The 15,543-nt window shown below is 37.9% G+C and overlaps 1 protein-coding gene across 1 annotated transcript in view; it reads left to right on the top strand.

Annotated features, from left to right (window-relative positions):
* Positions 1–6,970: 6,970 nt before the first annotated feature.
* The window catches only part of plcl1 (phospholipase C like 1), an 86,015-nt gene continuing 77,442 nt past the window's right edge, over positions 6,971–15,543 (top strand). Inside the window, exon 1 of the mRNA XM_055166023.1 lies at positions 6,971–7,865. Coding sequence (XP_055021998.1) covers positions 7,686–7,865 — 180 coding nt within the window. The 5' untranslated portion in view covers positions 6,971–7,685. The remainder of the gene's footprint in view (positions 7,866–15,543) is intronic.

The raw sequence follows: 15,543 nt of genomic DNA, 5'->3' as shown, positions 1-15,543 counted from the left end.
TATGGGTCCTGATGTGTGTTCTTGGTAACACTAACCCTGCCATCAGAGGTTTGTGCCATTATGTTTTCAGTGAATCTGTTCCGGACCAGTGTCACATGACCTCACATACACACCTCAATACTTAAACCCTGACTGACCTGTGTCTCACTCAGACCTATTGATTTTTGAACATCAGGAGTTGAGCTGTGGTTGGAGCAGTTGGGCAGGTAATAACATGTCATTTCTAATTAGACATATCATACATCTTATCATATGAAAGGTTTTGCTGAACTAACAAGGGATATTGCCTGATACTACCGATTCGACAATTCAAATTTTAAATCTTTGATTGGGTCTGAAGAAAGTGAAATACCAGCAATTTTCTCATATTTTATTGAAGTGGATAATAGGCAGACAGACAGAAAGATAGATACGTTATTATCGGGAAGGGAATTGATATTTCAGGCAGCATACAATGCATAATATAATACATAACATAAATTTGTATAAATCATCAAATTATAGTGAAGCATTGAATAGCCACATCATTAAATGCGTCTCCTACACAGACCACTATGCAGACCACTATGTACCCTGCAGCTATATGGGCACTATATTAAGGCCTTCCCATGTTTTGTATGCAGACCATGTTTCCTAGAGGTCTAAATTTCAGCTAAAATAACACATACGAACAGTAACGCAGTCAGAGTTCGGCATAAGAGTCCGCAAATTGTCATCACATGAAAATAATGTCCTTAAAATGTATGTGGTGTGGTCATAATGTTATTCTCCGTGCACCTCATCTCTGAGAGAGGAAGTAGTTTCAAAAAGCTTTAGTGACTCAGAGCCAGAGACACAGCTGCAGCCTCCCATTGGACCTGCAGGTGCTCCCTGTCACACAGACAGCCTTTGCATTCATGTCAGGCCCCAGCTAATTGCTGCTCTGAACCCAAATGTTATTATCTTTATTATTAACAATAGATGTTACTATTTGAGCTCTGCATGACAAATTTTAATATTAGTTATACATGAAATGACCATTTGGACAATGACCATGTGTTTGCAGACTGAGTCACTCCACAAAGACACATGTTTTCCTGTGTGATTGTGTGTTGACAGTTTTGTGCTACTGACTGGATTCATCTTTTTGTTGACTGAATCAAAGGAAAAACAGGAGGAAGCAGCTGTGAGAGAAAAACTGCTGGAATCTTTAAAAATAGTTAAATACTAGGATATAAGATCAAAGTTTGACACCTACATATGTGCTTTTATTCTGCTGTTTCAAAACTAAAGTTAGGCTGTAATAGCAGTAGTAAAAATACACCTAGTTAAGAATGATGAAAGTTGCAGAACTGGAAGTAACAATAGCTTATGAATAATTGTACTGTATTAGCAGAAACACCAGAATTAGTTACTGTTTGTCACTTGTGTCCTACTGTAGTATAGAAAGTCTAGAAAGGTCTTGTTTTGTGTATTCAGTGTGTTATACAGTCATGAAACAGGATGACTTTGCTTTGTCTAGGCTGGACTACATAGGATGAAGGCTATCCTCAAAAATAACTCCAAAAACCTGGTTCAAAAACTCTGAGCTTCAAGCAGGAAACCACTATCTTCAACTCCACCCATTCAAGACGCACTGGGAAGGAAATGTCCGTGATTCAGTAAACAGGGACCTGACTGAGGGAAGGAACTGTTGAGTTTATATGGAAGTGCATTAAACACTAATGATGAGCTAAAGTTACACAGTGAGTGCCTCCTCTATTCCTGCATTTGTGACTTTATAGTGTCATAAATATATAAAAAAAACAATGGAAAATGGTTGCACACTGAGTAGTATTTATATTAAAATCTAAAACTTAATTGATGGTTTTGATCCATTTTATGTGTTCAGTAATAGGTGTTGTAAAGTTTATGGGTATAGTGTAAACTATTTCATTCTAGCATGTGTGAGATAACAGTGCCATCTAGCGTTTACTAATGGAATAGCTCAGGCTTTGTTTCTTATGTTGCGTCTCACTCCAAGTATTTGTTGAACAGACGAAACTGAAAACTAAAAAATAACACAAGTCTCTATGCACTTATGTTTACAATATTACATTAATAACAGCTACAAGGGTTCTCCAGCTATTTAGCCTACATAAAGGGGCACTATGTAGCCTTTCTGGTGGATGGTCCATTACCCGCTTGTCCGTTATCTGTAACTGCTGTGCCTGAAATGTTCCGCAGTATGGCATTAAGCATATCTAGTTTCACGGAGACTGCCCCTTGTACTGTAACTAAATAAATTCAAGATAACCTCATAATGCCATCTTTAATGCCATATTGTGGAACATAGACAAAGCAATAATATCTATGGGGTCAAGCAAGTGCAAGCCCAAATAAATGACATTATGTGAGGAGGCATCCTGTGTGCTAAAAGTCAATGCCAAATGTTATTACAAAATGAGTCCAAAACACAAAGAAATCACATTTTCTCTAATACACTTGAGAGTTTTGTTGTCACTATGACCTTAGGATTAGCAGGAAATTGGCAGATATTGTCTATAATAAGCCATGAACAAAACAGGGGCACATGTTCCATTGAGTGCAGTTGTAAAGCAGTCTGGTGAACAGGGAGTGCCTGAGACTGCAGGTGTGAGAAGCTGCAGTCACTCTGACCCAAGACACAGATACACTGTACAAATGTGGAGCTGGGGAGAACAAGATGTCTTTATGCTCTAGTGATTGTCTATGATTACAAAGCAAACAAATGAGGAAGAACAAAGTATATGGGAGATTGAAAGTGTATAAACCACAGAAATTATTTTATATCCCCAAGAAAAACAACAAGATTTTATAATTCAGTGTTATAATTCATGGGTGTACAAAATGGGGAGGAATGTAGTGTACCTACCTGGAATAAAAGTCATTGACTAGGAAATATTTAGTTTGTTACTTTTAATATTAAATTACATAATTCCAACATTAGACTAGCAATTAAAATATAAAACAATGTTGAACTTAAATAAAAATGTACAAAAAAATTACACGTTAACCATTCCTACATAATCAAAAAATCCTTTTAATTTTTTTAAAACAAATTTTACTCAAGTAATATTGATGATGTTATATTGTCACTTCAATTTCCTTTACTCATTTACAACTATAAAGTAGATGTGACTCAGTACCGCCTCTGTAGATTTTGAACACCTTACTTTAGTTATCTCTTCATCAAACAACACACAAAATACGACGTGTACAAAGCAGCACTCTCTAAACATTGGTAAAAGTCAAGTCAAAATTGAACTGCACTGTTCTGTTTATTCCTAGCAGAGTTTATGGAAGAGGATGGTCTGTTCCTCAGTTTCTTTTCTTCAAGGTCCTCCACAAACTCCAAACTGAGAACAGCCTGCACCTTTGGGCACTGCGCAGTTCACACATGTGTACGGCCACAGTCTTTCTCACACTGCACCGCTAGTCACATCAAGACGCCACATTCAGCTACTTCACAATCAAGTCACAAAATGTATTTGCACCTCTTTACAGTTTGATTCTTTCATATGTCACTAGTATAAGGCTTTCTGGTGACACATAGATAGGGATCTGTTAACTGGTCAGAAAAACAGGGAGTCACTTTTTTAAGAACCACAGGACTGACTTATGCGATTGAAATAATCAACAATTAACTCAAGTAGTTCATTCAGTTCACTTGAAGAGGCTACTACACAAACAATTTTGCAGTAGTTATGTGGAAAATGTTAAAAAGCTGTGTACATAGCCTATGGGCCTATTTGTAAATGGCACCTGAGTGAAAACTGCCACAGGCAACAGGTCACACAAGTTAGCAAGCTGCTGGTGAAAAGTGTAGCATTGTGTAAACTTTTTAATCAGTTGCCATGAGTTAAATACAGGGGGTTCCACGCTCACACCACATTCATACATAGTTTACGCTGACATTAACAAGTTGGAGAATGCATATTCCAAAAAGTATCAATAGTATCTTGCCTTAGAGATGCTTTAAAATAAATTCCAAAATCATACAGGGCCTTATTTTTCTTATTTTAAAATTTACTTTACTGAAATTAGTAACTCAGTCATCAATAACAGGACAATTAGGACCCATTTAGCCAACAATATCATGGACAAAGTGCATCCTTTGCTATGTTATGATGTAAATGTTGTATATAGGCCCGTCACAATAATTACTATATTGACTTACAGTTCAGTGCATGAAAACTGGAACAATACATTATGGGGCTCAAGATGTATCGTGTGTACAATTTCTGTGCAGTAATGGGGGATTTGGGGATTTTTTAATGTAATAACATAAGATTTGTGCTGCAGAGTGTTGATTGAGTAACTTCTATCAGTAATTAATGGTTCATTCTGTTATAGATTTTTGTACCTCAGAATGCCTTTTAATGTTTCTGTATAAATTGTTATTATCCTGCTTTATTCATGCTAGTTTCAGTATTATCGTTTATTGTGATATTTCTCTGTTGCAATATATGACGCTTCAAAATTTGTTATCGTGACAGGTGTAGATGTGTAGCCTCAGTTTATTTTGTATTATGATTAAAGTTCCTTCTTAGATGTATGAATGTTTCCAGTGAGTTATGGACAGTGTGTGACTGGTGAGTGTCTTGTGCTAATAGGCTTCACTCACTGACCACATTCCACAGCTGCATGGCTCAAGGTCCAACAGTACCTCCATGGCTCAGTATTAGTGGGCTGGAACAGCTTCAAAACATAAGCAGGAGAATTCACTGGGATAGAGCCAATCTAGATGTACTTTTGCACGGCCACGAGACGCTTACTGTTATTTTAAGATTCAGGGCATTTTCATTCTGGGTTCACCCTTATAACTTTACCCGTGATATAAAGATTGTTGCAGACAGAACATTTCTTAAGGCATGTTCTTCAGATATCTTAAGGAAAAGTGGTTTCAGGGGTACATTTTATCTTGGTAATAAGCTGAAGGGCCATACCCAAGTCTGGATAAATTGCCAAACAAAATTCTTGAAGCACATTTAAGTTATAGCATGTCACTTTTTAACCAAAAATACACTAAAATAAAAGTATATTTTTTAATAATTTTTTGTTGAGTTGATTGTACTGTAAACTTAGAAAATCATGTCTCCTCTGAGCACCTGTATCTCCATAAACCTAAGGTTAAAGTTATGTTTAAGATTCAAGGCATAAAATATTTTTCTCCATGAAGAATGTTCCAAAGTATGGTTTTAATTTTCTTTTTCATCATGAAGGTGATATGCCACCTGAGAAAACCATACACTGTACCTTTTAACTGCTCTCATTTTAGAGGTCCACTGATGACCAAACTTATAAAATTATAAAGGAATCAAGTTTAGCTAACTTTTGTGTAAAATAATCTTTATTTTCTTATCTTGCAAATGTAACTTCACTTGAAACTTCTTAATACATTGACTGTGTTGCTGTGCATGCTGAACCAATTATCAAATCTCATATTCTAGTTCACAAGCAAGACTCAGCATGTCAAAAGAGGGCAAGTTACTTCTTTGCATGAGAGCATTTATGTATCAAATTGTCATGAGTTATGTTATTCATTTGGTTCCCTAGGTCCATACACAGGACAGCAGGGTTAGAGCGTTGAAGCCTCTGCTGATGTGTCCTTGAGCTGGACACTAAATCCTGTCCAGCTGGGGGAGGGTTGGGGGACTGACCATGACCCACTGCGCCCTCAGCAGAGTGGGCCAACCAGGGACAAATATCATTATTTTGTCCACAGTAATGAATAATATATCACTATTTTATTACACCTTCAGCTGCCTGCCTCATAAGACACATATGACCAGCTGCCCCCAAACACCTATATGTAATATCCATAGGTCAAAGGTCAAGTAAGTTTCTAGGGTCTTCATTTACATGGAGGGCAAGATACATATGAGGTTTTTCTTTAGAAGAAAAGTGATCCATAGGGTAAGACCTCAGTGAATGTCAGCCCATGTGTTCAGTATAGTGATAGCAGTTTTACCTAAATATTTTGTGCAAAGAGAAAATAGAACAGACTCCAAGGCACCAGAGTAGCTTCACCCATATAAAAAAGAATTAGTGTTTCGTTGCCCATAGTACCTCATTAAGGTATGCCTCATTACATCCAAAAACGTCTTTAATAGTTTCTGTTTAGCCATTTTACAACAGAACTCTGTGTGCTGAGCAATGAGCTGACTGAAAAGATCTGTGTCCGCTGTAATGGACATATGTAATCACTCAATAAACACATAAACACCTTGGCTGAGCACTGACAGTAAATGTGGAATTCAGTTCTTAACAACCACCTGTTCAACTGTTTTACATTTATCAGACAACAAAGGAGCGTGTGCAAAAGCATAGTTAATAAGGGAGGCTATTCCACTTAAACATTTTGAAACTGTTCCATTTGTAAACAGCAGGTGGCGGTAAAGTGGTCGAGAAGGTACACCGATCGTGTATTTTGCTGAGCATATTAGATTCTTTGGTTTTGTTTTTACAGCAGTGGTCTTGTTGTAAGAATAGTTCATGTAGCGTAGCAGGCCTAATAGGCATACCTATAATGTACACTTAAATAATTCATTAGACATTTTATTGATTCTGTTAAAAAGTTTTTAAACATTTCTCCTGGACTGGGTATTGATCAAGTCTTCTTATCGTTTGCTCGACTGCGTTGGATAGAAACAGGCTTTAAAAGTAATAGGCCTAGTGATAATTGTTGTAACAATAATTAATCATGTTTATAATATGCTTACTTTCAATATCTGCAAAAAGAACAGCGGTGGTTCCTTTTTATATTGTTGTCCAATTCACATCAGTACATGAAATTGAACCTGCATACTTCACTCCCTTTTAAGTGCGTCTCTGTCAGAGGATCTCCACCTGTCAGTGCTTCCAAATCTCTCTTTTTTTGCAGCGTATTGGCCGTTGTGCGCGTCACTCAAATGTTTTCTGGCGGCTTATGGGCGGAGCGCAGTCGAGGGACGGAGGTAGAGGAGGCGGTGGGTCAGAGGCGGCGCGACTGTCAATTGTATTGCCTATTCTCGTGAAAAGTCTCCTGTTGTTGCTCGGAGTATAACCAAGATCATTCTCGTGGATGAGTTTCAGTTTGAGTGATGTGCAATTTGCGCGCGCAGAGCCGCCTGATCGCTGGAATCCACGCTTACGACCGAGAAACTTCTCTTCTTTCTGCACTTTGTTGACATCGATATGTTTTGGTCCTAGGTTCGATTATTTTCTGACTCGTTTTGGGATTGGCTTGTGGACAAACCGGTGCACTGACAGACTATTCAGCCAAGCAACATAGCTGGCTTATTAGGATTTAGTTTTTACACGCATCGTGCCTTGAAGCAGTCGAAAAAGGGAACTTGACTTGTTGCGCGTACAGAGAGCGCACGAGTTTCCATTCAAGTTGGTACTGTACCTGCCTGTGTCCAGAATTCTGCTCTGATTTGGACATTTCCGTCACAGCGGAGATGATTTGTGCGGGTCAGCCGTAGCCCAAAAACCTCCGACAGCTTGGTGCTCAGTGACTGTGAGATCCTGCTCACAATTACCGAAATTGGGTCGTTTTGTTTCCTCCAGACAGAAAACGATGATGTAGGAGAAACCTATTTGTGGCATCCATGCACAGGCAAGAAAAACTTTCTGTGCTTCGACGAGTTAATTCATTTTCCCGTGTGTAAACAGCGAAGCCCTGTAGCCTACTTCGAGTCAACATGTCTGAGCGTGATGGATTTGGAGACGGGCTGTGCAGCGATGGAGCGCCAGACTGTATCCCTCCCAGAGCGTCCCGCGGCCGGAGGAGCGGGGTGATCGTGCCCGGTGGCGGCCAGGACACAGACACCATTCTTCTGGAGTCTGTGAAAGCAGCACCACGCAGGAGCAGCATTATAAAGGTAAAGATTCAGTGACACATGCCATAAACACGGATTCTGCTCTTTAATCTCTCAAGATGTTAATCCAAAATTCTCGTGCATAATTTCAGATATCCCTATATTTTCAGAGGATTGAAAGAGTTAGTTTGTGCACATGTATTTGTGATGTGCATTATCTGTCGGCAATATTGTCTTAGATGATTTTTTCCCTTATATCGGTAGAGGGTGTTGTGAGCTACACTTTTGCACATATAGCACATATTTAATGCCATCTGTTTTACCCTTACTTAGCAGTATTTTATGTTGGCCCATATACATTTGCCTCAAATAATCATCTATAATATTTCCAGTTAAGAAATATGCCTATGGAAACTGTTATGAATTGACAGTTGCTTTGCACAAAAACCTCCCACATGTCTAGGGAAGGTTTGTGTGTGCATGGGGAGGGTCACTGGTTTGTACACATCCCATTTACGAATATAAAGAATTAGTTGTATTAGCTTGAAGGACCTCTTACCTAGTGACCACCGGGCGGACGTCATCGTGACTTGATGTTTTTCCACACTGACCTGTGCTCATGTTGCGGATCATGGTGCCCCACAAACACAACTGGGCCGAGGATAGGGTGGGGATCAGAGAAAGGATCAAGTTTTAGGGAAGGATCACGCAGGACATCCTTACCTTTCATGTGTAGCTGGACAGATCCTCTCCACTCCTCAACTACAGGTCGGATGTCACCTGTCCAGGGAGCTCAATTAACAAAACCAGATGGGATTGAGATAGCTACAGGATGGACAGATATGGTGATTGACATATGTGGGTTATGACCTCTGTATCATCCCATGCCAATACAAAGATACATATTTTAGTGCCATGTAAATTAGGGTCTTTGGTCTAGGGATGTACCAATCCAGCCATTTCAGTTCTAGTTCCAACACAGACAATGATACTGTGGCTTTATGTATCTGCCGATATCCAATATTACCCAATACTAGTGTAGGCATTGAAAATGACCTTTTCCTCCTGAAAAACAAAGTTAACTTATTCAAAAATTGATCAAATTGTGTTATCTAACTGTTATTCATCAAACATTGTGAGGCTTTCTGGGCCAACATCAGTTAGTAAAGAGTCCAACCAGGATATTGGCTGAACTGATACCCAATTCAGCAAATTCACCTGGATCAGCGCAGATATTCAATATAATCATCAGTATCGGTACGTCCCTAGTTTGATATCTAATTTTCAGTGCATTGCCGGAGAGAAAGTAAATCAGTTCTGTGTTTGCATCCCAAAACTTAGTTAAATATTGCATTAAAGCCCCACCAAGACACTGCTCCTATCTCCCTATAAAACAATATAGTAGCAGAAATATTATTTAAAATAAAGATATTCTTGGACTAAATGCTATTATCATTATTATTAAGCCACAAAACCTCTTCTTACCTCATTATGATAAGGACTGTACTGGAATGAAATGTTTAGATAGTAAAGTCACCAAAAGTCAACCATATATCTAATGGCACTTTAGTTTCTCATAATAAAACTAGACCCTGTGTTTATGTATTTATTCAAGTACTCTTAGTTTCCAGAATTTTTGGTCTCGCAATGCATTGTGGGGCAGTGAGTCAGAGCCCCATCTGGAAGAACACTGAGCCCTTTGACAGCTGAGGAAGTGGAGGAGAGGACAGAGGAGATGCTGATGTCAGTGACAGCCACGGTCCGCGGTGACAGAATTCACCACAGAGCTTCTCAGGCCAAGGCAATGTGTTAAATACCACACATAATCCTCCGTCAATCAATAGGCTTAGTTCAGGTCCAAACACAAGCACACTGGGCTGTATTGATCATTGTTTAAAAGCCAAGTGCATTCTGGGACTAAATTTGAACTATTTAGGTGCAATTGTGTTGTTTATTTATTAAAACAACAACATTATTTTAGTTATGTTGAAGCGTGTGGGAGTGTGTGTGTGTATTGGCAGTGTGTCTTTTCAAGCAACTGCTGTAAAATCAATTTGCTGTCATGACCATCTTGAATCTAGTTTATCAAGTTGTGCACCAGCCAATATACTCATTCTGGTATAGCCTGAAAGATACAAGAATATAATACACCAAATCAAAAGTAAAATCAGCACAAACTATAAAGTACATGATTTTCTGTGGCAACCTTGGAAACAAAAAAAATGGAATATAATATTTCTAAACATTAATTATCATCCAAAGTCAATTTTCAAAATGTGACTAAGACAAACTTGAATCACAAATTTTGCCTCCTTCCCTCCAAATAAACTAATCTAATCTAACTTATTAATGTATGGCATAGCTTATTACTTGCGTCACAAATGCAGTATTTTACAGGTGTACCCCATAAAAACATGACTGCACCAGGTTTAGAGTAAATCTTTTAAGAGGGACCACCTAAACTGCAGCTTTGAGACTGACTCCTTTGACATCTCGCATTACTATAACAACACACTCCACCACTCTCTCTCACACACAGTTCTGTTTGTTCAGCTCCCCCCATTGCAACACACATGCAGGTAATTAGGCTACGCAGCACTCTTGGCATACGGCTGCAATAATGGCATCACCAGCTGAAAAGCCCTCTGAATGTGTGTATGGTTGAGGTAATTCACATAATCAGCATCGCAATCATCATCAAGCTCTGCTCACGTTGTGGTTTGATCTTTTGTTGACATTTAAGCAACTCTCAGGCAGTTGGAGTAATGACATGCCAGTCAGACAGAACGTATAGCTGTCCAATCTATGGTCATTATCGTTTAAGTGAAATTTGAGACCATGATGCAAAGAATTGAAGTTTACACAGTATTGAATAAGATGAACTAAAACTATTCCAAGGTCAACATTTGTCTTATTTATGTGATTTTTCTGTTTCAGTATTTGGGCATCTATTAGTTTGACAACCACAAATTGTCGATTGATTTGAACATTTTCTAGTAACATAACATTTGTGTTATTGTAAAACCAAGGAAACGATCACTAATGTGGTTACTGGAAAATACAGTGGTGAATCTGCAAACCAACACGATAACATATCATTGTGGATAGATATTAATTAAAGATGGGCATAAAATTACATCTAGCAAATTCTTTAAGGCATGTGCTAAATTACATTTTCTTTTAAAGTACAATTTTTACCATAGTTTTGGTATAGTTCAGATATGAATGTTGTATCCACTTGGGAGTTGTGAGAGCTCTAACATGTACTCACCTTTTGGCCTGCAATGCCACAAATAACTCTTCCCTCGTCTCCATTTAATAAGAAAATATATTGGTTGGTTTGGCCTTTTGGGAGACGACCTTTACTGATATTCTAGATAAATTATGCAAAAGAAACTTTACCAAAACTTTGCAGATTGCACTAACAATTTGACCTTCTCTAATTTGAATTCCCTCATTCTAATGGAGGCCTCAATTAAACTTTTTTTGTTTATTTTATATTTCAATCAGCTAGCCTACTTTTACTTTCTGGCCAGTGCCTGTCTTGGTGAATATGTTTTTTTATGGTAGCTCGAGAAATGCGTCCACTCATAATAACTGTGACTTGTGCTTGTGTCTGCTATATAGTTATAATCAGTGGCACCCATTTATCATTATGTCATAATTTGTGCATTTTAAATTGAAGTATTAATCTAAAACAACTTAATAAAAGAAACAAGCCCACAACTTTCGTGTTAGAATTGCGATGTCCAGTGGGAGCTGATATCGCCGTAAATGTCATCACAACAAAGATCTGTGAAGTTGTCCGCAATTCCGTGTAGCAGTTTTTTTTTCCCATTTGTACTAAAATGACTATGCAAAGCTGCCAAATTCTTTGCGTCTCACTGATTAAGCCAGTGATGGTGATAATGGGAGTTGAGCGGCAAAATGTTGTTTCGAAAGTAAACGATTAAAGATTACTCCAACATGCATGAATTATTCCTAATACAATTCTGACAGGGTAAATGAGAAGGGAAAACATCTATATAACATGGTTAAATGCTTGGATAAGTCAATTTTGCATAATAGGCCTGCTTTAACGGGACATTAATCTCAATCACATTACATGCATTTAGCTTGGGTTTTATTAATTCTCTTCCACTATCCAGTCACATTTATCTGATTGTACTTCAGTGGGGATGTATAAACAAGACTGATTCTACTTAAGGGGTAAAGGCTCGATCTATATCAGTAGTTGCACATTTTTAGGCTATTTGTGGTAGCTTGATGGCAAAGGGTCAGTAAATCCTTTTAAAATCCAGTCAAGTAAAGTTCTTTCTTTTGAATTGAATATATTAAGCTTGAGCTCTCCTCATTAGCAATACAGGTACAACAGAAGGCATGCTGGGTGCTCTGGCATCAGGCCTGGGGAGTGAATCTGGATTAACCATAGTGCCCCGAGACACAGACACTGAAACAACCATGTTACATTTCTTTGCTTTTTGGGGGCATTACATTAACTTGCACTCCCTGGAGATTGATCCTAACTTTAAACCATAGTTACTACTTGCCCATCCTTAACCAAAGCGCCAACATTAAGCTATTTTAACCTATATCCAAACTTTAAATCATGTTATTGGCCCTATAATAAAGGATGAATGTCATGGGGACCTGATTTTTGTCCCCTTAAGTGTTCAGGTCTGCATAAATTGAGCGTGAATACAGATTTTAGTCCCCACAATGTGATAAACACCCGCCTACACACAGGTATAGTCAGGTTTAGTGGAGCAGACTCGCGGGGGGAGAGCGTGGCTGGACGTGTGGCTGACAGCTCGGCGTGTTGCCTGGCTGCTTTAAGCTCTGAAGGACACTGTCGACTCCCCATCTCCTCTACTGTTGTGTTTGGAGACAGGAGCATGCAGCCTTGGCATCTGAGAGTCTCACGTCCAGACAGCAACTGCAGAAAAGGATATACATGGCCCGTTTAGTGTCTTAAATATATTAGTTATAGGTATTTAAATGTATGTATTTATAAAATGTATTTGGTTTGATTATGGATTTAATTAAATATTTTTGCTTGTCTCAAGTATTAAACTATACTAAAAAAAGACGTTTTCATAACTCAAGATAATGGAAAGACCTTCACTATAGAAAATGTGATACCTAAATTTGCCCAGTTTTTTCAAAGCTAAAATATTAGATTGTGAAAAGAATTACAGGTACATTTTAACAACTGTGTGGGTTGATAATTTTAGTACAAATTCAACCTTTCATTTTCAAACAATTTTGAAGGTAAACCAACAGTACTGTCTGACTAAGCGAACCTTTAGAAACCCTGAAATCTGATTGTAGACCATATTGAGACCTGGGTGTTAGAAGGTCGTGCAAGGAAAATCTGTTCAAAACTTTGTAAGTGTATGTTATAACTCTATTTCATCTTGCTTGTTTCTATGGATATGTCACTCCTTTGCCTGGAATGTTCCACAGTATGCCATTAAACAGCTCAAAAAAACAGAGGAAAAACAGATCTTCTGACTGTGAACAGATCTGACCTGTTAATTGGTCAGATTTGGTCTCCATGGAGTTAAAAAAGTACCATACTGTGAAACATTCCAGACGAAGCAATACCACCTCCATGGAGAAAAGCAATTGATGGACCCTCCACCAGAAAAGTTACACAATGCACCTTTAAAAACACAAAACTATTCTAAATGTGTAATATTGTTAAAAAAAAACATGAGCTGCAATAAATAAATAAATAGCAGAATCAAACAGTTTAGCAGTTAGTTTGCATCTTTAATGAGATATAGAAGTTATTAATTCAACCTTTTATGGCTTAAATCTCATCATATAGTCAAAAAATAGCCTAAAATTTCCCAGTACTGCAAAGAAATGGTACATATGCATATGCATATACATATATACATATACATACATATTACCATATATTGAACCATAAATCAATATAGAATTTATCACAACATTCCTGCGTATTACTGCTACTATTATAATCCAATTCAATGGGAAATGTTATGCTATGACAAGAGCTGATAGGATAAATGCCAGTATTTAGTGTTGTACGTGTTTTGCTACACCCCATGTTTTCTTTGTCAAGCCCCATTGATAAGTTTTGGGTCACAGCTGGAGATTGTCTGAGTGTGTTGTTGACTTAGTACTCAAGTTGACATGGAAACAAGTCCCACATTAAAAAGCCATTGTAGTTGAACGTCATAATTTTTTACTATGATTTCTTTGTTTAGAGTTATTCCAGTGCACCACAGGGTCTCAGTAACATATACGGCAAATGATACGTGTGCTTTGATGTTTAATTCTAGGAAAGCAGAATATTAGATCTTTAATGATTCCATTAGCTCAGTGAATTTACTGTGGGCTGGTGAAAAGGGCTGTTCAGATTGATTGACAACATGAACTGTGATCCATTTCAAAGTGTGTTTTTCTTGCTTTTGCGGATATGCAATCTTTTAAAGATATCTGCGTGGTTGAAAATTCTTGGTTGAAAATGATTTGTGTGGTGTTCAGACGTGGACTCAAACTAGACGTCTAAGTGCTTTTTGTTGAACACAGTTATGATGGATTTAGGAAAAAACTTCTGTAGTTAAAGGTGCATTGTGCAACTTTTCTGGTGGTGGGTTCGTCAAATGCTTTTCTCCATGGAGGTGTTATTGCATAACTTTTCTATCTCCATGGAGACCCAATCTGACCAAGTAACAGGTCAGAGCTGTGGAGAGGTGACCCTGCTCACAGTCAGAATATCTGTTTTTCTTTGTATTTTTGAGGGTTGTTTAATGTCATACTGTGGAACAATTCAGGCAAAGGAATGACATATCCATAAAAACAAGCAAGATAATAGAAAAAGTAATAACATACACTTACAAAGTTTTGAACAGATTTTCAAAGGTCAATTCTGTGGAGAGGCAACCCCACTCAGAATGCCTGTTTTTGAGCAACCTGTAAATAAATAAATACAAGATACTGCTGTTTAAAGTCATACTGCAGAACAGGGGTGTAAAAACTTTTTTCGTCAAGGGCCACATATCTAAACACAGATGAAGCAGAGGGCAGATCGAGCGCCCTAGACTGGTGCTCAATACAATGAGAAATTGAAATATATGCATGTTTAACACGATAGCAGGAATAAATACTGATGGCTCATGCTAAGATCCTTAAAACCACACACTAAATATTAAATATTCGCATTATCAAGGTAGATTTTCCAAAAACTTGCAGTAAGAAGTCAATTTTTAAATGATGTAAGGTAATTTGGACCAAGTCACCTAAAAGCCTGAGGGCCAAGAAAAATTTGTCTGAGGGCCGTATTTGGCCCACGGGCTGTAGTTTGGACATGCCTGCTGTAGAATATTTGAGACAGAGTAATGCCATTTCCATAGAAACATGAAGGTGACGGACCCGCAACCAAAAAGTCACATAGTGCACCTTTAAGGGTTCTGTTATTGCAATTTTACTGTTAATGAAATGAAGCTATAAGCGGTGTATATATTAATTTGGCAGAAATGTGCATCCTCTATTTAACCTGGCTTAAAACTGAGTCTGAGTGTATAACTGAGTATATAAACTAGCTGACGTCTTGAAAGATAGACCCACTTTATATGACTTCAGTACTAAACCCTTTCAATTACATTCACTCAATCACTCCAACAACCAAAACATTTCAGCGTATGGATAAAGTCTGGTGCCATATGTGAGATTATTCTAATATTAGTCACACTGTTTTGACTGAGGA

This window comes from Boleophthalmus pectinirostris, unplaced genomic scaffold (assembly GCF_026225935.1).
Source record: "Boleophthalmus pectinirostris isolate CB_2022bp ecotype Guang Dong unplaced genomic scaffold, ASM2622593v1 HiC_scaffold_1, whole genome shotgun sequence".
Taxonomy (NCBI): domain Eukaryota; kingdom Metazoa; phylum Chordata; class Actinopteri; order Gobiiformes; family Gobiidae; genus Boleophthalmus; species Boleophthalmus pectinirostris.
The sequence above is the reverse complement of the archived record's forward strand: the minus strand, read 5'-3'. Positions and strand labels throughout refer to the sequence as shown.